Source organism: Gobio gobio (genome assembly GCF_949357685.1).
Source record: "Gobio gobio genome assembly, chromosome: 16".
NCBI lineage: Eukaryota > Metazoa > Chordata > Actinopteri > Cypriniformes > Gobionidae > Gobio > Gobio gobio.
Window position 1 is genome coordinate 10175905 of NC_137109.1, and position 26099 is coordinate 10202003.

The 26099-nt window shown below is 37.7% G+C and overlaps 1 protein-coding gene across 2 annotated transcripts in view; it reads left to right on the forward strand.

The window, feature by feature from the left end:
- diaph1 (diaphanous related formin 1) overlaps positions 1-26099 on the forward strand; it is a 177614-nt gene that overhangs the window by 82236 nt on the left and 69279 nt on the right. For both annotated transcript variants that reach the window (XM_079839559.1, XM_079839560.1), the window contains one exon: positions 13394-13508. In XM_079839559.1, coding sequence (XP_079695685.1) covers positions 13394-13508 — 115 coding nt within the window. The remainder of the gene's footprint in view (positions 1-13393; positions 13509-26099) is intronic.

Genomic DNA, 26099 nt, shown 5'->3' on the forward strand with positions numbered 1-26099 from the left:
GCAATATGAATGCATTACATGCTACTGTATGTAATAACTATTAAGTTATATTTTATTTTAGTTATTTTATTAATTATATTTATATTATATTATAAAATATTTATTATATTATTATTCAAATAGTATTTTTTAAACATACATTTTATTAATGTATTTTAATTCAAATAAAATTCTTTGATTTGTACTTAAAAGTTTGTTAATAGGGTAAGAAAAATAAACTTAATTTATTAAGATATATTCTAAACACCAGACTTCTGCAGTTTTTCTTCTCAAGTAAATTGACCATAGTTTAGATATGGGAAACAAGACAAAAGTACTGATAAAGAAGATTTTTTTTTTTTTAGTTGCAGCGTAGCCGTAGTTTCAACCCATATGTCGCCCACTTGTAGTGGAAGTGACACGTGTCCCGTGTGCAGCAGTGAATCATGGGTGACTATGAGCTGTTGATCATGAACGCGCTCCTCTCCTCCTCTGATCTCCCTCTTTCCCTCTCGCTTTTCCTCGCCCTCCACAAGAGTAAAAACATCAAAACGGTCCTGTCTCCTTTTAGCCTAAAGCTACTCTTTAATGGCTTCAGTGGAATTCATGAGTGTTTAGAGTCTCAGTGGTTCGGGCTCTTTGAGGATGTCAGTGAAATAGCTTTTTAATAAGCCTGTGTCTTTTGACTGCGTCTCTGAAAGATAATTAAATTGCTGGTAGAAAGGACAGCATTCTTTTGTAATTTAAATTAACATTTTTTCACTTTCCTCTCATGCTCTCAGACTAGTCTTGTTATCTCGGGCCGCCCCTGACACACTCTCACTCTCTCTCTCTTTCTCTCTCTCTCTCTCTCTCTCTCTCTCTCTCTCTCTCTCTCTCTCTCTCTCTCTCTCTCTCTCTCACTCTCACTCTCACTCTCACTCTCACTCTCTCTCTCTCTCTCTCTCTCTCACTCTCTCACTCGTTCTCCTGTGTAATTAGATGTTGCTGTATCATTAGAGGTTGTACCTTGTCTCCGTGTCCTAACCTTTCTTTGCCTCCTCCGCTTTCCTCTTATATATCTCTTTTTCCCTTCCTCTCCTCTCAGATTTATGTTTCTTTTCACATTCCAGTAGAAATGGAGGTGAGAGTTATCAACATGCTCTCTGACTGACTGTGAATGTCACACATACTTTACGCAAATTCAGACACACATTGCAAGTGTACAGTCTTGCAAGGGCTGGGCGATTATACCAGTATATTTAATGAGGATTTTGCTAGCATTATTAGATTAAGTAGCATTGTGTAATAATAATGTACTTTTTAAAGGAATAGTTCACCCAAAAATGAAAATTATCCCATCATTTCCTCACCCTCAAGCCATCCTAGGTGTAAATGACTTTCTCATTTCATCCGAACACAATCAGAGTTATATTAAATAACATCCTGGCTCTTCCCAGTTCTGTAATGGCAGTGAATAGTGCCAGAGTTTTTAAAGCTCCAAAAAGCTCATCCATCCACCATGACAGTAATCCATACGACTCCAGTGAGTTAATAAATGCCTTCTGAAGCAAAGCAATGAGTTTTTGTAAGAGAAATATCCATATTTAAAACTTTAGGTATAGGTATCGTGAACCGGATCCTTTTTAGAACCGGTTCCAAATTTCCCAGAACCTGTGATTCGATAAGAAACGCGCATTTCGATTCCGCTTATCGGTTCCTGTGTGCCCATCTTATTGATTTTTAACCGCTGTGCACACACACACACACACACACACACACGTGCGCACAGAACGGCTTCTCATACTGAATGACTAGTGCGCGATAATGAACTCTGAGTTCTGAGAAGGAGTTCTCTTCCTCGTCTTTTTGCACAGCACGCGAATGGACAAATACACAAAAAATGTCAAAAACAGTCGGTTATGTCTTGACGGCAGATTTTCTTGATGCCGTCTCTGATAACGTTATTCAAACAACAAAAGACGTGCACTTTTTTCTGTTCTGCGGACACACAAACACACACACGTGCGCACAGAACGGCTTGAATAGTGCGTGATAACGAACTGAGTTCTCTTCCTCGTCTTTTTGCACACGCGAATGGACAAATACACACAAAAATGTCCAAATACTCTCATAAACACAGTCGGTTTTGTCGCTGACGGACGAATTTCTTGATGCCGTCTCTATGATAACGTTAATCAAACAGCAAAAGAGGAGAAAATTAATTTGCTGTTCTAGACAGAATAACTTTACTATATTTGTAATATATAGCCTATATTTTATTAATAAAATGCAGGGATATTTTACATTTGATTACAGTTTCTGTGCCTGAATACCTGAACATGTTTATTTCAATCATCTTTGTTCAATTTTATTTATTTGTGCAATTGCTAATTTGTTAATTTGTTCTTTTTATATTACGTAGTGTTTACTTGTCTTTAATAATGATCGACATTTATATATATTTTTTGCTCTGTTATTTTTAAACCATTGGCAAAAGTTGCTAGCCTGTTGATTTTTGTTCATGGTATTCAGCCACAATGAAATGTTTTGCAATAATATTTTTTTTTTACCCTATTGGAATCGAAATTAGGAATTGATAAGAATCGAAATCGATAAGCAGAATCAGAATCGTTAAAATTCAAACGATACCCAACCCTATTTACATACTACAACCCCAAATCAGAAAAAGTTGGGACAGTATGGAAAACGCAAAAAAAAAAAAATTATTTCTAAATTTACTTTGACTTGTATTTCATTGCAGACAATATGAAAACAAAATATTTCATGTTTTGTCTGGTCAACTTCATGTCATTTGTAAATATGCATCCTTTCCTGTCATTCAGAACTGCAACACATTTAAAAAAAAAGTTGGGACAGGAGCAATTTAGGGCTAGTAATGAGGTAAAATGGTTAAATAATGATGTGATTTGAAACAGGTGATGTCAACAGGTGATTGTAATTATGATTTGGTACAAAAGCAGCATCCAAGAAAGCTCTAATCCTTTAGGAGCAAAGATGGGCCGAGGATCGCCAGTTTGCCAACAAATACGTGAGAAAATTATTGAAATGTTTAAAAACAATGTTCCTCAAAGAAAGATAGGAAGAGATTTGGATATTTCACATTCAACAGTGCATAACATAATTAAAATATTCAAGGAATCTGGAGGAATTTCAGTGCGTAAAGGACAAGGGCGCAAGCCTAAGCTGAACAACCGTGATCTCCGATCCCTCAGGCGGCACTGCATCAAGAATCGTCATTCATCTATAAGCGATATCACCACATGGGCTCAGGACTACTTTGGCAAACCTTTGTCAAGTACCACAATACGTAGTTACATCCACAAATGCCAGTTAAAACTGTACTGTGCCAAAAGGAAGCCCTATGTTAACAGTGTCCAGAAGCGCCGTCGACTTCTCTGGGCTCGGAGGCATCTGGGATGGACCATCACACATTAGAAACGTGTACTGTGGTCAGATGAATCAGTATTTCAGGTATTTTTTGGGAGGAATGGACGCCGTGTGCTCCGGACCAAAGAAGAAAAGGATCATCCAGACTGTTACCAGCAACAAGTCCAAAAGCCAGGGTCTGTCATGGTAGGGGGTTGTGTCAGTGCCCTTGGCAAAGGTAACTTGCACTTCTGTGAAGCCATCATTAATGCTGAAAAGTACATAGAGATTTTGGAGCATATGCTGCCTTCAAGAAGACATCTTTTCCTGGGACGTCCATGCATATTTCAACAAGACAATGCAAAACCACATTCTGCACACATTACAAAGTCCTGGCTGCGGAGGAAGAGGGTTCGGGTACTTGACTGGCCTGCCTGCAGTCCCGACCTGTCTCCAATAGAGAATGTGTGGCGCATTTTGAAGCGCAAAATGCGACAACGAAGACCCCGTACTGATGCCCACCTTAAGACTTGTTTGCAGGAAGAATGGGACAAAATTACACCTGAAACACTTCATCACTTGGTGTCTTCAGTCCCTAAACGTCTTTTAAGTGTTGTGAAAAGGAATGGCAACATTACAAAGTGGTAAATGCTTTACTGTCCCAACTTTTTTTGAAATGTGTTGCAGGTCTGAATGACAGGAAAGGATGCATATTTACAAATGACACGAAGTTGACCAGACAAAACATGAAATATTTTGTGTTCATATTGTCTGCAATGAAATACAAGTCAAAGTAAATTTAGAAATCACTTCTTTTTTTTTTTTTTTTGCGTTTCCCATACTGTCCCAACTTTTTCTGATTTGGGGTTGTATAATCACAACAGCCGTACATGCGTACATGAGAGAGTCGAGTTCTGGCGGGAGGGTGACCTCTGACCTGAAGTAGTGCTGGGCGGTAAACCGGTTCATACCGAATACCGGTATTTATTTTCGTTATGATATGTATTTTTATTATTCCTTAATACCGGTGTATGTCGCTTTGAGAGGGGTCCCGTTTCACTGTTGCACTGTAGTGAGGGCACAGCTGAGATCGCATCACAGTGGAGAATTCAAACAACACGTGGCGCACGAGAGAGCGGTTTCTGTGCAGAGCGCCGCAATGAGTTTAACAACGCTCACCACATGGATCATATAGATCAGATACAGACCGGAGTGAGAGCGGTTAAGTTTTTAATGGACATATTTCATTTACTCTTGTGCCCTTAACATGGACCAGCACAGTGTATGCGCACATATTTCATCACGTCTTCCTTCAAATGAAATATATGTGGAAACAAGGACACTGATACAGCCGTACGTCTGATCATAACCGCGATGACATGATGGGTTATTCTGATACACAGAAGACAATGATGTAGACTGACAATTCAAAGATGAACGGGCAAAAAAGTTACTCTGTCTTTATTCTTTCTGTGTTAAACTGACATGTGTCATTTGTTCAGAGACTGTAGTGCTCTTAAATGAATTGAAAATATCCTTTTAAATGTTCTTCCACGTTTCTCCCTCGTTTTGGCAGTTTGTTGTTATATAGGGTTAGATTTTTAAAATGCTTAAGGTGCCCTCAACTGTGTTTTTTTTCTCTCCATGGTCATATTTTGATATGCATATGTCTGTAATGAGTGTGTAGTCTGTTTTATTGGTTGTTGTCACCACACAGCATCATTTTGTGGGGCTTTGCACACCTGTATTAACTCTTTTTCTACAATATTCACTCATCATGACAGTAAAATAGGGCATTCTAGTCAATCTACTGCAGTATTTCCTTTCTCAATCAGTGAAAAATGTGGTTAACACCTGGTCATGCATGGGGAAAAAATACTGTCATATACCGAGAAACTGGTATAATTTAGAAAAATTCCATAATATAAATTCTTGGTCATACCGCCCAGCACTAACCCGAAGTATGACGTAGGTGTAAGCTTAGGAGAGAATTGATGAACGGTAAGCGCAGAGGATAGAGCAAAACAAAATGCCGGTCACGAATTTGAAGTCTTAAAGAAAAATGTCAGAGGATTTTGATATGAGAGAAGAGGAGCTATGTCATACTTGGGGTCAGAGGTCACCCTTCCGCCGGAACTCGACTCCCTCGTGAAGTGCGCATGGCTGTTGCTGAAAGCCAGTGATTATAGTATATAACGTTTTAAATATGGATGATTCTCTTACAAAAACGCTTCACTTTAGAAGGCCTTTACTAAAGGCACATTATACAGTGGTGGCCAAAATTTTTAGAACACTTGGCATCTGGGAGTCGTCTTATTGGGCCTGGATTTACTTTCTAAGAGGACAATGACCCAAAATATTCTTTTAACTATTGCCGGAACTACCTGTGACAGAAGGAATCTGCTGGAACATTGAAAATGATGGACTGGCCTCCTCAATGTCCGGACCTCAACCCCATCGAGTTGGAAAATAAACTGGACAGATCTATTGAACATTCAAAGGAAAGCCTTTTGCGTGTTGCAGAAGAATGGGATAACATTAGTGTTGAAGTTCTCAGAGGAAATATATTGACACTACGCCAGAGAGATGTGCAGCTGTAGTTTATGCAAAAGGTGGACATACCGAATATTAAAGTTAAAAGTGGATAAAACAGTACGACTCACCTCATCTGATATTTGATGGTCAGAGCAACCATCTGCACGTTTTATGAACATTATGAAATTAAATCATGTTTTTGAGGCAAAAAGAGGTCAAAATTTTCAGAGCTGTCAGGTCTTCTAATAATTTTGGCCACCACTGTATAAGTTTTGGCGCTAGAGGTCGCTTATTCAGACAGGCGTAGCTTGATGATGCCGTGAACGAGCGTGGAATCACGGGAGATGTAGTCTTGACTCTTCACCTCCACAGCTGATGGACAGGGACCCGACGGACGCATTTTCATGAATGAGTGAATGTATTAGTTTTATTAATATTACGTCGGTATGAAGCGTGATGCACATGCTAATGAGAGAGACCTACGTGAAACACCGGTCTCTGAGCTTTTATTCTGCTTATGCTGCAGTCGCCGCTTCCACTGTGCATGTGGGGTATGAGGGGTAAAACAATCACACTAAATACATTTGAGTGTGTTGAAAGTTATGTTATAACGTTACTCTGTGTGTTCGCTCGGTGGGTGCTATGAGAGACTTGATCTAGATCGATATTAGAATATCAGATTAATAATAGGATGACTGTTAACTAATGACATACAATTAGTTTTCAAATATATTGTATGATGGAGAAGGCTATCTCTGATTATGCTGTTAGCCACTTGACAGAAATCAATAGTGTTGTCTCTGCGGCATGGTAAGGCAAGGCAAGTTTATTTATATAGCACATTTCATACACAATGGTAATTCAAAGTGCTTTACATAGAAAAAGTATGAAAATATTGATAGAATAATCACAACATAAGAAATAAAAATACCATGTATAAGAAAGAAAATAACAATTAGTGATGCACCAAAATGAAAATTCTGGGCCGAAACCGAAAATTTAGGATGCACTTGGCCGAAAACCGAAACTGAAGCCGAAAATGGCTTCTTTTAAAAAACTATTGTAAAATATCATAACTATATATATATATATATATATATATATATATATATATATATATATATATATATATATATATATATATATATATATATATATATATATATATATATATATATATATATATATATATATATATATATATATATATATATATATATATATATATATATATATTAGTGCTGGGCATCGATTAAAAAAAATTAACTAATTAATCACACTTTTTTTCTTTAATTAATCGCGATTAATCGCAAATTTTTAATATTTTACGTTTTTAATATTTTGATATTGTAATAATTTCAGTTACTCTCCAAATTAATGTATAAACAATTTAAAGACAGCATATTTTAAATATGTGTTGTATTGTCATATTTGTATGAATGAAGGCCAGTATCACTGATACTAAAGTGTCTATGAAACATTAATGACGTTACATTACAGTATAACTGAAAGCTCCCAATTTCAACATTTATTAGGCTTTAAAAAAACAACTTTTAATTTAAGTGAACTTAAAACAATCTTTACATAAACCCAAAATAATACATGTTATATTTACCCATGGCCTTCCCTGTTATACATATACAGAAATGTAATAGTTATCTTTCTTAACTGCATAAATAATAAATTAAATATAGATGAATCATCATTAAAGCTAAAATTTTCTCTGTTCCCGTTGTTCTTTGATGAACATTAATGACATCATCATCAGTGCTACTGTCTCTTTAAGAACAGCCGCGGATCTCACACGCTGTCCCGCGCATCTCATTTCCTCACAACTCTTTAAGTTCATTTAAGACGTTATTTAACTAATTTAAGACTCCTAATATGAGAATACTCAAAATCCTCTGTGTTATTGTTTGTTCAAGAGCAAAAGAGAACTCGATGTGAGCAGGAAACTGACGCGAGTCTATCTATGCGTCGAGTGTGTGTGTGTGTGTGTGTGTCCCTTGATTAGCTGACATGAGACGCATCCACACAGACAGGACACTGACACACACACACACACACACAGGACATTGGCATAAAGCGGGTTCGCTTGTGTCTTGTCGCGCTTGGAAGCATTTACATGAATAAGAGCGTGATGATCATGTAACGCTAGGCAAAAATGGATATAAAAACGGACGCTGCGTTATTTGCGTTAAATATTTTAATTGCGTTAAGCTGAAAAAATTAATCGCCCGCGTTAACGCGTTAATTTGCCCAGCCCTAATATATATATATATATATATATATATATATATATATATATATATATATATATATATATATATATATATATACATATACATATACATATACATATATATATATATATATATATATATATATATATATATATATATATATATATATATATATATATATATATATATATATATATATATATATATATATATATATATATATATATATATATATATATATATATATATATATTAGGGCTGGGCAAATTAACGCGTTAACGCGGGCGATTAATTTTTTATATTTAAATTTATATATATATAAAGCAGATGTGTTTTGAGTCCGGATTTGAAAGTGGCTACTGTTGGAGCACATCTGATCTGTTCTGGAAGCTGGTTCCCGCTGCGGATGGCATAACAGCTAAAAGCAGACTCTCCTTGCTTTGAGTGAACCCTTGGTATTTCTAACTGACTTGATCCTCCTGATGATCTGAGTGATCTGTTGGGTTTATATTCAGTGAGCATATCTGCAATGTATTTAGGTCCTTGGCCATTGAGTGATTTATATACCAGTAATTATACTTTAAAATCGATCCTAAATGTAACTGGAAGCCAGTGTAAAGACCTGAGGACTGGTGTGATATGGTCATATTTTCTGGTTCTGCTCAGAATCCTGGCCGTAGCGTTCTGTATGAGCTGCAGCTGTCTAATGGTCTTTTTGGGATGGCCGGTGAGAAGACCATTACAATAGTCTACTCTGCTGGTGATGAAAGCATGAATGAGTTTCTCTAGGTCTTGTCTGGAAACAGAGCATCTAATTCTTGCGATATTTTTGAGATGGTAAAAACCTTACTCGCGGTGAATCAAGAAAACATGCGATTCAAACAGTAAGACTAACCGTGTTGCGCTGGATAACAATGATTCGTTTTCTGTTGGTAAATGTATATCCAGTTGCTCACCTGTCTAATAAAATGCATACTATATTAGAGCGTTTTTGGTGTTTCCATGGTTTCTGCGGAAATCGAGGGAAATGAGGATATGACGTCATTGACACGGCCCGTGTCATGGTTAAAATAGCTTTATTTAAACATCGTTGGAAATGTTTGGGATAGTGTAAGTACACAGGGCAACAAAATATATAACATTGTTCTAGTGGTTTTTGGATATTTTAATCTAAAAATCTTACATATTGTGCCTTTAACCCACTTGAGCCGTGTGGATTATGTTTATGATGGATGAATGCACTATTCGGGCACTATTCAATGCCATTGTAAAGCTGGGAAGAGCCAGAGTGATTCCCATCGTTGATTCATTAAAAAATCTCATTCATGTTAATACTAATTCTGTGTCTTGCTATGTATTGTTACATTGGTGCATATAAATGAAAAGGATTAAAAACTGTATTCTGTGCATTAAGTGAAAAGCAGTGTGGAAAACAGGCCTTGATTATTGGAATTATGTTTCTACTGCATTTGCATTCATGCATTCATTATTTTGAATGTAATTGGCTGCAGTGGCTGTTGGTTGAAATAAGTGTTAGTCTGATTGGGGAAAAACAAGTTTTAAACCAATTTAGAGCAGAGTTTGGGGTCAGGATTTTTGCATGTTTTTAAAAGAAGTCTCTTCTGCTCACCAAGGCTGCATTTATGATCAGAAATACAGTAAAAACAGTCATATTGTGAAATATTATTACAATTTAAACTGGCTGTTTTCTATGTGAATATATTGTAAAATGTAATTTATCCCTGAATTTTCAGCATCATTACTCCAGTCTTCAGTGTCACATGATCCTTCAGAAATCATTCTGATATGATGATTCGCTGCTCATTTTTGATTATTATTATAAATGTTGAACAGTTTGTAACATCATAAATGTCTTTACTGTCAATTTGTATCAATGTAATTCATTCTTGATAAAAAACAAACTTGCTGACCCCAAACTTTTAAACAGTAATGGACATGAATACTGTATGAAAATATGTATAAAATATTTTCAGAAGTCTGAAAAATCCTCGCTTAGCCATATTAGATAACCGAGTCGCAGGACCGTAAAAGGCAGAATGATGGACGTTGAAAAGGTTTGTGCGATGTGCATTAACAGCGAGAGATTGAGAAGAGGAGAGAATTACAAAAGGATCAAGCATTTTTTTTGTCTGGCCGTCCCAGCGTGCATTGGGGCCGCGTCGCCTTTCTCTCCTTTGTGTGTAAAATCGGGATCCGTTTTAATGAGTTTCACCCTCTTTTATTCTCTGTCTATTATCATATTCTGTCTTCCTCTAATCCTTGTTCTACATTTCTCATTCTGTCTTTGCTTGCTGACTGAAGGCGGTTAGTCAGAGGAGCAGGGCTGATATCCTGACAGCCTGTTCACTGCTGTTAAACTCATTTTACTCCCAAGACTTGCAGCGCTTCTCTTCTGTATAAATGAGGTTATGAGTTGAGACTGTGAGAAAGCTCCCAGTGATGTTTCATCTTCTCGAATGGGGGTAAAATAAGAGCCCCGGACTCTAGAATCGCAATCTACGGTCCATTAAATCAGTGGAGCGTCCATAAATGATGGAGAAACACATTTGAAACTAATGTGAATATCAGCGGCGTCTACATAATGATCTTGTCCAGAGACCAGGACCGTGTTAAAGCAATAAGCCACTCGAGGCCGAGCGCCCCCCTTATTTTTTACCGTGATTGAGGGATGTTGTTTAGCACAATGTCACTGCATAAATGGATTAATAATAATAATAATCACACAAAGCAGCTCCTCCATTAAGTATCATTAGCTCAACTTTGATATTTATGGTTGTCAAACAACATCTTCCATTAAGACAGAATTCAACTTATGTGCATCACAGTTGTGTGTGTGTGTGTGTGTGTGTGTGTGTGTGTGTGTGTGTGTGTGTGTGTGTGTGTGTGTGTGTGTGTGTGTGTGTGTGTGTGTGTGTGTGTGTGTGTGTGTGTGTGTGTGTGTGTGTGTGTGTGTGTGTGTGTGTGTGTGTGTGTGTGTGTGTGTGTGTGTGTGTGTGTGTGTGTGTGTGTGTGTGTGTGTGTGTGTGTGTGTGTGTGTGTGTGTGTGTGTGTGTGTGTGTGTGTGTGTGTGTGTGTGTGTCAGCCAATTACAACAGCTACAAATGTGGCTCATCCAATCAGATTTTAGAACCAGAGCTGTCTGTTTTGGGGTTTGATATATATTTGTGTTGTCAAAATTAACATGTTAACGTACGCAATAATTTTTTTTATTTGTTTAACGGTTAAAATATTTAAAACAATTAACGCAGCATTTTTTCCTTCATAAATTTGCTAGCGTTACATTATATGAGCACACTCTTATTCACGCAAATGCTTTTAAACCATTCAAACGCAACAAGACAGACGAGAACGTGCTGTCTGTGAATGTCCTGTCTGTGTGACACACACACACACACACACACACACACACACACACACACACACACACACACACACACACACACACTCACAAAGATGCGTGCCAGTATCAAGTTTTCTTTCACGCTTGAACAAACAATAACACACAGAATTATGCCAAAATGGCGGTTTTGTTGCGTGTTCTCATAAGAGCAGTCTTAAATTAGTTAAATAAGGTCTCAAATGAACTTAAAGGGTTGTGAGAAAATTAGATGCACGTGAAAGTACGTCAGATCTTAAAGTCACAGCATCCTAATAAAACAGTTGCTGTGATCATTCATGTTAATCAAAGAACAATGGAAATGGAGAACACTGTAGCTTTAATAAGGATGGATCTATATTTAATTTATTATTTATCCAGTTAAGACTGTAAAGTGTTTGATAACTTTATTCAATTTCTGTATATTTCCTACCTGTTAGAATGTAAAATGGTATTTATTATAATGGGTTTATGTGAATATTGTTTTAAGTTAACTTAAATTAAAAGTTGAATTTTGAAATTGATAGCTTTCAATTATACTGTAATGTTAAATGTCTATAATTAATATTAAAAAACAAAATCAGTAGCAGTATTAGTGTCAGTGATACTGGCCTTCATTCATAAAAGATGCCATTAAACAAGTATTTAAAATATACTGTCTTTTAGTTGTTTCTCCATCCATTAATTTGGAGAGTAACTGTGAAATTACAGTATATAAATATTTAAAAACTCCAATGTTTTTAATCGCGATTTATTACAAAAAAAGCAATTAATTAGTTATATATATATATATATAGCGCTGGATTGGGGATGCGTGAGTGAGCCTGTAGAGCGTGCAACAGCGCCGTGTTTTCCAGCGGTTAGATCAGCATGTTCAAATCAAATGTGCACATCTGTTACACACAAGACATCAGTTCTGACTGGATCTCTTCCCTAATCGTCCCTCCCTAACATTTGTCTCGTTTTTATTTGTTGACGAAAATGACAGTTGATTTTCGTCATAGTTTTTGTCTTCCAACACTAGTTTTTATTTAGTTATCGTCTCGTTTTCGTCAGTGAAAAAAGGTTGTTGACGATAACTATGACAAATTATTCGTCAACGAAATGAACACTGCTTTCTATAGATATATTTGTCTGTGAGGCAAGTATATGACTACATTTTTGGTCGATTAAGTCTCTTCTTTTCGAAAAATTATGAGTGTGCAGCCTGTGGTTAAAATGGGATTTGGCAGGTGGGGGAACCCTCAATTTTGTGTAGGTGCAACAGGGAAAAATGCCTCACCATGGGACAACATATTGAGTATCGTGGTATAGCAATACTTTTTGGGACAAGAGTGTCACTGTGGCACCAAGTATCACAACACTTATTTACTTTATATTTGAATGGTTTTATTTTGGTACATCTACACTGATATGATGACGGTACTATTGCTGAGCACCACAATGTGGAACACAACCTTGTTTTTCACAATGTAAATTCAAACATAAAAATGGGAAGTCCAAAACTGACTTAAATTTAACAGAAGACACAACTATAACAGAAATAAATAGACCTATTGCGGAGTCAATGTCAAAGTCAAAATGCAGAATCAAAAGTCTCGCGCTGCAACTGCTGGATCTATATATTTATTAATTTATCTGTTGTGCCGGAATGCAGTTCTGGCCCACTTTAACCCCTGGGCGCAGCCCTAATTGATATATGGTTGAATTGATGAATAGATGCATGAATGGATAACAGGTGTTGATTGGATGGTGGATGAAAAGGAAAGATATATGAAAGGATATGAAGTGGGTGGATGGATGTAAATAGAATGAATAGAAATAGAAAGACAGGGATGAAGGCATTAATGAGTGTTTTATGTTGCGGTAGATTGCACCGGAGGATCTGTCTGAGAACAGTTTCTGGGTGAAGGCGAAGGAGGATCGCTTTGAGAACAAGGAGCTGTTTGCCAAACTCACACTGACCTTCTCCACACAAACCAAGAGTGAGTTGATCTGCTCTGCTGTCCTCCAGTCACATCACACCCATCACACCCATCACACATTAAACCTCTCTCTCTCTCTCTCCTCCGTCTGTCTTACTGAACACAGCCTCTAAAGGTAAGAGATGCCCCTTGCTCTGTGTTTGCGCATCTGTGTCTGCGCATCTGTGTGTGTGTGTCCGCTGAGACTCTCACCGCGGGGTACTGGGCCAAACATGGATGACAGAATACAGGGATGTGGAAGAGATGACTGTCATCTCGGGGTAGAGAACAACATTAGGACCAGAGCTGTGTGTGTCATGTCTTCATTTCACCCCAAAAACCCAAAGAAAAACTACTATAAATCATAAAGAAAATGAAGCCAGATTTAGGATCATTTAAGATGTAATGCATTGTGCATTATTCTCGTTACAATCAAGTACATTTTCCTCTCAAATATTTTATTACTGCTTTTGATAAATATTAGATAAAAAACTTTTATGAAATTATATTTACCAAAATTATTAAAACACCTGACAGATCTGAAAATATTTACCTTTTTTTGTAGCTTGACTTCTGACTAGATTCTAGTCTGGAAGTAGTAGAAGAGAAGATGAGTGTAAACGATATTTGCCGGTGTTGTAAAAATAATTTAAGGAGACACATAGTACTTGCCAACACGATCGTCATTTTTGAGAGAAATAGAAAAGGTGAATGCACATACGAATTCAAGTCCAGACCGAACTTCCCGAATTCAAATGTTGTGGGCGGGGTTAAGTTCGGCTGGCATCCAAGCTACTTTTTTTGCCTCCAAAACATGATTTAATTTCATAATGTTCATGAAACATGCAGATGGTTGCTTTGACCATCAAATATCAGATGAAGTGAGTCGTACTGTTTTATCCACTTTAAATTTTAATATTCGGTATGTCCACCTTTTTATTATAAAATAATGCTATAGTATGTAAAATACATAAATAACACTGTTATCTTGTCCTCCAATTCTTGACAAAATATTATTTTATATACATTTTATTTGGAGAAATTATTATATTGATTATTTCTTGGTTTTATTGATTTTATAATTGTTTTTTAATAATATAACCATTACAATAATTGTATTTATTTATTTATAAATAGTGTCCTTTTAAATTAAAAGTAGCAATAAATACTACCATGATGTATAAATACTTGAAATTATATGATACAGGTTTATAATGTTTGCTGTACAGCATTAATTGGTGTTGGTGTTATGTCTTTAAATTTCATAACAAAAAAACAAAAGCATAACAATGTAGGCTTTTCTTTCAGCAAAATATTATTTCTTATATTTTCCCTGATATTTTGGGGAGAAATATGACCCACACATGTTCTTGAAGAGTTTCATGAGATTCACCTGGATGTCATATTTTGGGTGACTGTATGCATAAGCCCCTCATGAATTAGAAATGAGCAAGAAGCAAGTGTCAGATGTGTGTGTGTGTGTGTGTGTGTGTGTGTGTTTCCTGCCACCTGCTCTTTGTCCTCTGTGAGTGGCCTTTACAGTTTTATTGCATATTTATATCTGATACGATATACAGCACTGTCGACTTTAACAAGGTGTGAGTCTGTGTGAGCTTTTTTTTTTTAGGTCTTTGTATGTGGTTTCGCCCTTCAGCAAATGACCTTCAAAGAGTGTGATGTCATGTATCCGCCGCAGTCTCTCTCTCTCTCTCTCTCTCTCTCTCTCTCTCGCTCTCGCACACACACACACACACACACACACACACACACACACACACACACACACACACACACACACACACACACAGTTTTCTGTTTTGAATATGGAAAACGAAACCTTGAAATGTCATCTTTGGCAGCTGTTTTCTTCAGGACTACCTGAGCTCGCTGTGTGTGTGTGTGTGTGTGTGTGTGTGTGTGTGTGTGTGTGTGTGTGTGTGTGTGTGTGTGTGTGTGTGTGTGTGTGTGTGTGTGCACGTCCAGCTGTCTGAGTTGATGTAGGATAACCTTTTCTGATATCTGACTGTAAATGAATGCTGCCCTTTTCAGATCTTCCATCTGTCCGATCCTGTCCGTAAAACACGAGTGTGCGCGTGTGTGTGTGTGTGTGTGTGTGTGTATGTCCTTGAGAAGGATTGTGTTGTTCCATCAGACGGCCGCAGCCGTATCTCTGTCTCTCTCTCCTCCAGTCACATCACTCTCTCCAGCAGAGCGAAAGGACGCCACCGACAGCCAGAACTGACCTCTCACCTCTGCTGACGGTGGGGTCGCAGGTCGATGACCTCTTCAGCGAGGTCACGCCACTGATTGTTGATTTAATTTGACAGGACCTCAAGCACATTATATTCCTCTTCCTTTCTGTGGGTGTTTGTTCCATCACAGTTACTTTTGCTCATTCTCGAAGTTAGTGATTTGAATGCATCCTGTACTCCCAAATAGCAAATAGTGCTATGAAAACACAGATAATGCGTAAAACTCCATCTCTACATGTGCTGTGATTTATATCCTTCATTCTCGCAATGCACCACATCCAAAGTGCACACATATGTAACGGAGGCCAGCTAGTAGTCATTGTGAGAGTAAACCTCACTCCTCTGATCTCAAGAGACGCTCTAGCGACTGACGCTAGAGGTTGCAGCCTTTAACCTCCTTGTTAGAGCGCCCAACTCTAATGCCAGCAGACCCGGGTTCGAGTCCCGCTTGGAGTGGGTGGTTCGACAGGAGGGGTTACATTGGTGCCGTGACCCGGATGGGAGTGAGGTTTAGGGGGGTTGAGTGTAACGGAGGCCAGCTAGTAGTTGCTGTGCAAGTAAACCTCACTCCTCTGATCTCGAGAGATGCTCTAGCGACTGCCATTAGATGTTGCAGCCTTTAGTCTCATTGTTAGAGTGCCGACTCTCAAGCCGGCGGACCGGGGTTCGAGTCCCGCTTGGAGCAGGCGGCTTGAATCAGAGGGGTTACGTTGGTGCCGTGACCCGGATGGGAGTGAGGTTTAGGGGGGGTGAGTGTAACGGAGGCCAGCTAGTAGTTGCTGTGCAAGTAAACCTCACTCCTCTGATCTCAAGAGATGCTCTAGCAAATAATGCTAGAGGTTGCAGCCTTTAGCCTCCTTCTTAGAGCGTCCGACTCTCATGCCGGTGGACCGGGGTTTGAGTCCCGCTTGAAGCGGGCGGTTCAAACAGGAGAGGTTACACATAGCTTGTGCTTTCATGGCTTTTGTGATTTAGTGTTTTATGGTTTTTTTCATGAAACTTGAGGGATTTGTTAAAATCGAATTTTTGTCCGTCCATAAAGCCCATTTTTGATGATTAATATATTGCAAAAGTATAGATATGGGGGTCAGTTAGCCATATTTATTCATAAAGCACATTTAAAAACAACTGCTGGTGGCCAAAGTTTTGTACAGAGTTTAAATAAATAGCATAATAATTAAACTTGGGCGATAAAACGCACCTACTTGTGACCAAATGCAATAATAAACAGATTTAAGAGATTTAAGATCATCATATGTTGGTGCGGTTTTTATATAAAATGGCAAATTATTTCAAAGCTGTGGAGCAGCCACTGAGAAGAAGGCACAACCTCCTTTCAGTTTGAGACGTGTCCTTGGAACAGTCAAACGTAGACTACTGGTTGATCGGAGGTCTCTGGATGTATTACGGTGAAATGAAAGAAGGTCAGAAATATATGGAGGAGCTAAACCATGCAGGCTCTTCTAAACAAACCATAATGCTTTAAAATGAATACAATATTTGACTGGGAGCCAGTGGAGAGAGACCAGCACCGGTGAAACATGCCCCCTCTTCTTTGTTCCAGTCAACAGTCTAGCGGCAGCATTTTGGACAAGCTGAAGACGTGACAGTAGAAACTGTGAAACACCCAAGAATAATACATTAGATTAATCCAATGTGGATGAAATATAAGCATGTATATATTTGGATAAGAATGACTTCATTTTAGCTATATTCTTTAGCTATATTCTGACCGCAGCATTGATCTGTTTATTAAAAGTCAAAGCAGAATCAAAAGTAACACACTGTTTCTAGCATGTGTATTAGAGTTGTCTGAAGTACCGACTTCAGTACCAAGTCGGTACTGAAATTTAAAAAAATATGACGATACCAGCATTTCCCTTTAGCATTTTGAGCGCTGTTGAACGGATTCCTAAACACCTCTGATTGGCCATTGTGTTCATTGTGGTTTCGTTTTTAGCTGTTTTCAGCGTGTTGTTCCACACATTCTGAATAGCACACAACTGAGGTGGCGTTATGTTAGTCATTATACCGTATTTGATTATTAAACATAGACCGTAAAAAAATATCCACTGAAGAAAAGTGAAGCCGTCAACGTCCAAATACGGCTCTGACATCTTGCGCAGATTTGGGACCGAGTCTGCACAGTAGTGATCTCGGGACCAGAATCCACGCGGTAGAGAGCTGGAAGTAGAGGTGCGATATCAAAAGCCCGTCCACACTCTCGCAGATGCAGAACAATTCATTATGATGGTGTGAAATAAACAGTTATGGAAATGTAGAAATTAAAGCTAAAGCTCCAATCTCCTCCCAGAAATCCAGAAAAAAGTATGTTAGTGCCTCTCAGAGAAGCTGTCAAGCTCAGCTGTCAATCATGATGTCACACCCCTGTTTTTATAGCATCAAATAACTAACTAAAACCATCAATTTCATCAAACCACCAATCATTGTGATAAAAACTGCCTAAAATGACAGTTTATCTTGTCTCGCGTCCGTTAGATCTTCCTTTCAGACTCGGAGCCTGCAGCGACAGTCCCACACCCAGAGTCCCGCATTCTCAGACCCCTCTTTTTTCGAGACAGCGCCTCCAGCTGTTCGGAAGATCTTATAACACCCGCACACAGAGTCCCGCATTCTCAGACTCCGGATGCAATAATACGGTCTCCAGTATTTCCAAATAGTTTTCAAGTTTTCCAAATAAAATCACACAAAATAATGACAAAATAACATATTTGTGTTCCCTGCTCAGTGCATGTGCCAAAAAACTTATTGTGTTCTCTGACTAACATATTACCCAGTAGTTATTTTTGGAGTGTGGGTGGTAGCCTAATTGAAAGAAAATTACTGATGGAAGAGATACAATTACAGATCTTATTATTAATATTAATTTATAGGATATATATATATATATATATATAAAATTTATTTATTTATTTATTTATTTATTTATTTATTTATTTATTTATTTATTTATTTATTTATTTATTTATTTATTTATTTATTTATTTATTTATTTATTTATTTATTTATTTATTTATTTATTTATTTATTTATTTATTTATTTATTTATTTATTTATTTATTTATTTATTTATTTATTTATTTATTTATTTATTTATTTATTTATTTATTTATGGATGGATGGATGGATGGATGGATGGATGGATGGATGGATGGATGGATGGATGGATGGATGGATGGATGGATAGATATCCTATAAATTAATATTAATATACATACATACATACACACACACACTATTTATTAATATTATGTGATATTATATTGCCTCAATGTTTTTTTAATTCAAATTCCAATGTTTCTTTCAGTTCAACCTATGCTAATGGTCTAATAATGTTTTTGTTTTTTTCAAATATTTATATATTCAGATACAGTTATTTCACCATTTGCAGGATCCTTCATATCAACAACTTCATATCACAGTTTAATTAACATGGATTCATTTTAATACGCAAGTTTTATAAGTACTAATTTAAGTAGGCTACATAAATTGTATAAAGTAAAATTATTACTCCATCTGACATCAATTCATTCAATTTATATTTTTAAGATAAAAGGTTTGGTAATTAAAAAAAAGGTCAAACTGTAAATCTGATTAAATATTTAATGATGACGTTCTTTGATATTAACACACTCAATGTATTTAATTGGTCGACCTTAATTTTAATCAGATTTTACAATGGCGTGTCTACAAGAAGTCCAAGGTTAAAGGCTAACGTTAGCTAAGCTATTATAAATATTTTCGGGAAAAAACTATCTTTACAAATATTAAATGAGCTATTCATGTTGGTGTATCGATGAGCTATGAAGTGGTTTGATTAAAAAATAAATTTGTTAAATAAAATTAATACTCATGTTTCGGCTTAAGTCCTTCACATTGCAAAGATGTTTACCCGATCCAATTTGATAGGAGGTGCTGTCTCGAAAAAACGAGGGGTCTGAGAATGCGGGACTGTAGCTGCAGGCTCCGAGTCTTTATGATCTATACTGGGACCAACCACCTGGGGGCAATCGAGACGCTTTGGCTTCAGTTTTCAACATGAGTGCGGCAAACTTGTTATTAAATAAGTAATTTAATTAAATGATCAATTACTCGACTGATTTTACAATCCTACTAGCCCTTTATTTAGGCTAAAAGCCCTTCCCATTGATTTGGTGAGGAACATGGTGTTTTGAGCAGCATTTGCACACTCAGTCATGCTGTTGGCTATAAGCCACTGCAGTCGACCCGTATTGCAGTATTAAGGTTAACGATGAACCAATTCATTGATTGTTAGTTTAAACAACGATCGTTCATGGGAATTTGTGTAAATTGACATCCCTGGTCTAAAGGCAGACTGATATTTATCAAAGAATACCATTGTCCTGTAAAAATGACACAAGCTGGTTAAACACAACCTTCTTTAAAACTTTTGAGTGTTGGTTCAAGATTTGCCTTTTTGAGTAGTGGCTGCACAATGGCATGTTCGAAATAAGATGGGAATATTCCCCTGGTCAATCTACTGTTAATTATTGATAATAAACTGGAATGATACTGTCAAGTTTATCTAGTGGGCTTCATTTGTTGGAGAGATTGCACCAGATAACTGAGAGACACTGGGGTAGATTCAGATAAACATGATCAAATTGGTGTAGGCTGAGAGAATTTCCAAAGGAGAGGGGAAAATGATCTTATTCCTTCAATTTTATCCAAAAAAGTAGGGGAGAGATTAGACATCGGATTTAACACACGGTTTATGGTATTAAATAATATTTTTGGACTGTGCATTTTTTGCAATAAGATCCAGTCTTAACAGCTTTTTGATAATTAATCATACAATCTCGCACACATTCATAAGAGATTTATAATTTGTTCGTTTCAGCATCAAGACATTTTTCAACTGTAGACGAGTTAAGAGCGAACATGCCAGCCTACGGACACACAGTGTGATACAGAGCTAGAAACAGCTATATTAACAACAATTGGCTTATGATCAGACGGGAACATTTCTTTGATATCTACATCGCTGACTGAAAGGCCTGATGATAAAATCAAAACGCTTGTGTCCTTGTTTATGAATAGGGCCAAGGACAGTCTGTGTAAGATTGAAAGTATCAATAATTTGTAAAAAGTCTTTAACCATAGACATAAGCCCTATTTGGATGGTAATTGTTTCTCACGTGGACGTCCGTAAAAATACATTTGCATGCCACCTCGGTGATAAAACTCAAGTATTCGGATGGTGATTTATTCACGGTGGAGGAGTTTTGTGATCCTGCGCACCTGGGAATGCTGCTCACGTGCTCAATAACATGATTGTCTGCTGTAAATAAAATGTCATATGCTTGGTATAATAAGAATACATGCATATTTAATTTTGTAGTAGGAAAATAATATCCTAATTATTATTTAATATATATATTAAAGACACATTATTTAAGATATATAGACGCACATTGAAGTTAAAATGGTTTTCGATCTTATCTCAAAATAAAGGATGTCATTTTATTCCACATGGAAATGAGCGGAAATAAGTGAATACAGCCTCTCATTTACATGAGGTAAACACAATGCAGCGGTTATTTTAACATATATAATTGCTGCCGTGATAACGGCCCATTTCAAATGTTTACGTGCTTTTCTTCTTTCTTTTTTATGAGTGGGTATATACATATACATATACATATACTCACCTAAAGGATTATTAGGAACACCTGTTCAATTTCTCATTAATGCAATTATCTAATCAACCAATCACATGGCAGTTGCTTCAATGCATTTAGGGGTGTGGTCCTGGTCAAGACAATCTCCTGAACTCCAAACTGAATGTCAGAATGGGAAAGAAAGGTGATTTAAGCAATTTTGAGCGTGGCATGGTTGTTGGTGCCAGACGGGCCGGTCTGAGTATTTCACAATCTGCTCAGTTACTGGGATTTTCACGCACAACCATTTCTAGGGTTTACAAAGAATGGTGTGAAAAGGGAAAAATATCCAGTATGCGGCAGTCCTGTGGGCGAAAATGCCTTGTTGATGCTAGAGGTCAGAGGAGAATGGGCCGACTGATTCAAGCTGATAGAAGAGCAACTTTGACTGAAATAACCACTCGTTACAACCGAGGTATGCAGCAAAGCATTTGTGAAGCCACAACACGCACAACCTTGAGGTGGATGGGCTACAACAGCAGAAGACCCCACCGGGTACCACTCATCTCCACTACAAATAGGAAAAAGAGGCTACAATTTGCACAAGCTCACCATAATTGGACAGTTGAAGACTGGAAAAATGTTGCCTGGTCTGATGAGTCTTGATTTCTGTTGAGACATTCAGATGGTAGAGTCAGAATTTGGTGTAAACAGAATGAGAACATGGATCCATCATGCCTTGTTACCACTGTGCAGGCTGGTGGTGGTGGTGTAATGGTGTGGGGGATGTTTTCTTGGCACACGTTAGGCCCCTTAGTGCCAATTGGGCATCGTTTAAATGCCACGGCCTACCTGAGCATTGTTTCTGACCATGTCCATCCCTTTATGACCACCATGTCCCCATCCTCTGATGGCTACTTCCAGCAGGATAATGCACCATGTCACAAAGCTCCAATCATTTCAAATTGGTTTCTTGAACATGACAATGAGTTCACTGAACTAAAATGGCCCCCAAAATCACCAGATCTCAACCCAATAGAGCATCTTTGGGATGTGGTGGAACGGGAGCTTCGTGCCCTGGATGTGCATCCCACAAATCTCCATCAACTGCAAGATGCTGTCCTATCAATATGGGCCAACATTTCTAAAGAATGCTTTCAGCACCTTGTTGAATCAATGCCACGTAGAATTAAGGCAGTTCTGAAGGCGAAAGGGGGTCAAACACAGTTTTAGTATGATGTTCCTAATAATCCTTTAGGTGAGTGTATATAAATGTATTGCTATTTGTAAATACTTGCCTGCATTTCAGTTATAAAAGTCTAGATCTTTAAAATGCATCCAAATTACTGCGAAGCACAACCGTACGGTGCTCCGCAGTGGTCAAAAAGGATATAAACCATGAATTTTGAAGTGATATATTCTTGAAAACTCAGAGATGTGGATTCGGACGGCAATTAAATTACCACACGACCTTGGTGTTTGTCTAAAAACAGTAGGTAATTCGGCCAGGAATTTTTACGCAGGTGGTGGGAGAAAAACGCTGACATTCTGGATTCGGACGGCAATAAAATCACTGTCAATGAAGAAAATAGCTTACGTCGGAATAGGGCTTTAGACGTGTTAAAATCACCAAGATCAAAAGCTTCCGCATTTGGCACAGTAGAGGATAAAAAATCGGAGAATTCACCTATAAAATCCTTATTGTTAACGTGGAAGAAGCTGCTTATATTGCTAGTCACATTGCTTCACATCCGGTTAGAACATGATGTTCAGCATTTAAATTCCTCCATTCATGTGTGTTGTTGAGGAGAGTGTGCTGTTACTTTACTAAACCATCCGATGCACCATTTTCACCCGCTGGACCAAAAAACCGAAGTGAAAAAATCCCAGACTCAAAGACTCGAACCATATCTACAGACTTCAGGCCACCTAGCACCTAGCGTCAGAACTGCATAGCAATGGCCTGGCAGTGTGTTTTGCACCAGCTATCACTGCTCCACCTCATTGAAAAAGATAAAAATGTAGATTGCTTTCTCTGATCACGTTTATATAGGTGCGTGTGAAGGCCAGAGACTCATTTCTGCATTTTTCTAAGCTGAATGCTGAGGCATTTTTATAGAGGCTGTGTGAGTTTTGATGACTGAACCTGTCCAATTACAGAGAGAGAGAGGTCTGTGCTGATGGATTCAGCAGTTTTGCAGTCTAGATGGAGGGTGCTTTTATTTTCCTGCAATTTTCCTTCCATTTCTGCATTTAAAAGCGAGTCTGGTTTGTTTCATGGGTTTGCGGTGTGTGTTATCGATTGGCTTCTCTCTGTGTGTCTTGTTGGGAGTCTTTTAATGTTTCTCTCCGTCTCGCTGGCGGCCTGCTTTTCCCGTCTCCACGGAGACCAGCTGAGTCTCTCAGGATCTCGTTCAGTCGGTTCAGCCGCTCACCTCTGCTCTCACACACAACCACAAGTGCGCATATGTCTCCTCCTCTGATGTATACGCCGACCTACTTTATCATCACACACACACACACTTGCGGCTGGTCTCGTCTCATTTCAGTCCCTGCTGTCTAGACTCACTTAGAGTTATAGACCCAGAGCCACAAGTGTGACAGCAGAGGACACAAACATACATCTGAACCAAAACAGTGGGTTGTGTATGTACGCTTTCTTGTGGTCACACTGTGTTATTCATGAACTTGACTATCAGTCAGACAAATGCCACTATAGACCTTGTGTAGCCCTGTCCCTTTTTCAGCTCTGTCTTCCAGTTTGTATTTCCACAGCAAGTCAAGTTAAGATCTTACAGATTTATGAACAAACCGCTCGTTTTTAAATATTCCTAGTCTGCTGACATTTGTTGTGCTTATGATAACTTTGGTTGACTCTAAAATAAGTACCATATTGTTCCAGCCCTGATTATAAGACGACCCCCCTTTTTCAAGATGTACCTTTTAAGACTTTTTGAAGACCAAATGTTGGCTTTTATTTGAAAATAAAGTTTTTTTTTTATTTGAAAAGGTTTTTTTTAACCCTTTTTTGCATACCATAAAAATAACCTGTAGCTCATCTTGAATTATATAACAATTAGGCTATCCATCTCATAGTGAAAACTATGTAGCTTACCAACATTTCATTAACAGTAGAAGTGAAATCTGATGGTAGTTTTAAAAATCTTGGTACTGTCTTACATTTGAAAATCACGTACGGGGATGTTGGGTCCTGTCAGCGAGGCACGCAAACATGACTGTCACATGGAGCTTTTCTTTGACTGTTTGAGTTTAAGACTCACGATCTTCCAACATTACACTCTGACGCACCGTAGTTCTTGGCACTCGTTTTACGTATATTTGGCGCCACCTATTATTGCTGGTGTATTATTGGCATGTAAAAGTCTAGACCCTGAATATAAGACAAACTTGTTTTTTTTTTTCAGATGTATTTCTAAGAAAAAAACATTGTATATAATATTCGGAACAATATGTGTATTTTTTAAATTAATCATTTAAAAATGTGGCTGATTCGATATTGATTCTCAAAAGCCCCGAATCGATCTTTTTCCGTATTTATTGCAGCAAACAATGGGCCTCATTCATGAATCTTTGGTAAATATATGAGCAAATTTTGAGTAATTTGCACGTAAAATGGACTTTTACGAAAACTATGATTCACAAACGCTTCGTATCCCATGGATTCGGTAGTTAAACGTATGTGTATATTAATGAATTACAAACATTTGTAAATAGGGCGCGCATATCTTATCCATTATTGTTCAGTCGTTGGACAAGTAGGATGATTGGTCGGTGTTGTACTTGTCCCGCCCTTCCTCCACTGTGATTGGACGGCTGGGTAAAAAGTGACGAGAGCTGCCTATTGGTATTACCCAAAGTTGAGATTTAAAAAAAAAAATTATCGGGCAAATGAACTTGTGAAATATGGTTCATAATGCATAAAAATGCAATGTCATCAGTTTACCTAAATTAGAACACAGAACGTTCAGATGTTTTACCCACATTTACACGTGCTAGGGAGCAGGTGTACATTTAATTCGTAGCAACTAACATTTTGAAAATACGAACATTTTCATGAATCCGAGAATTTATGTCTGAACAGCTTTACGAGCGATTTACACAAAAAAAATGTTCTCGTGTTTCATGAATGAGGCCCATTGAACATACTATCTGATTGACGTTAATCTTATTACTAGTCTTCTCCACTAGATGTCATCCTCTTATTTACCTTGTGCAAAGTTACAATTGGGACTATGGTCTTTCATTCAGTGCTTAACATGGTGGACAAGTGTGTCTTTCAGTGTGAAATTTGATACCGAAAAGTTACCCCTAACTAACTGCTCATACTAGTTCTTAAAGGTCCCATGGCATGGCATTTTTCTATTATTTTATAATGTTTCCTGAGCTGTACTTATATTGTTAGTATGACTTTTACATCATAAAATGTCATAATTTAGAAATAAAAGGCATTTTTTCTATACTGCTGTTTGCCCTGTGGCTGAATGCCCTGCTTCAAGAGGCGTGTCTGCTGTGAGACTTCAGTAAAAACACCCACTGTTGTCATTGGCTGACATCTTTGCATTTTATATGAGCGGAGGGGGCGTGGTTTATCGAGGCACGAGCAGGCACGAGTCTGCCAGGGAGACGGATGGACCTGAGTTCACTTCACATCAGTTCTCAGCATGTCTGAACTGTTTTAGTTACAGCATATACTTTAG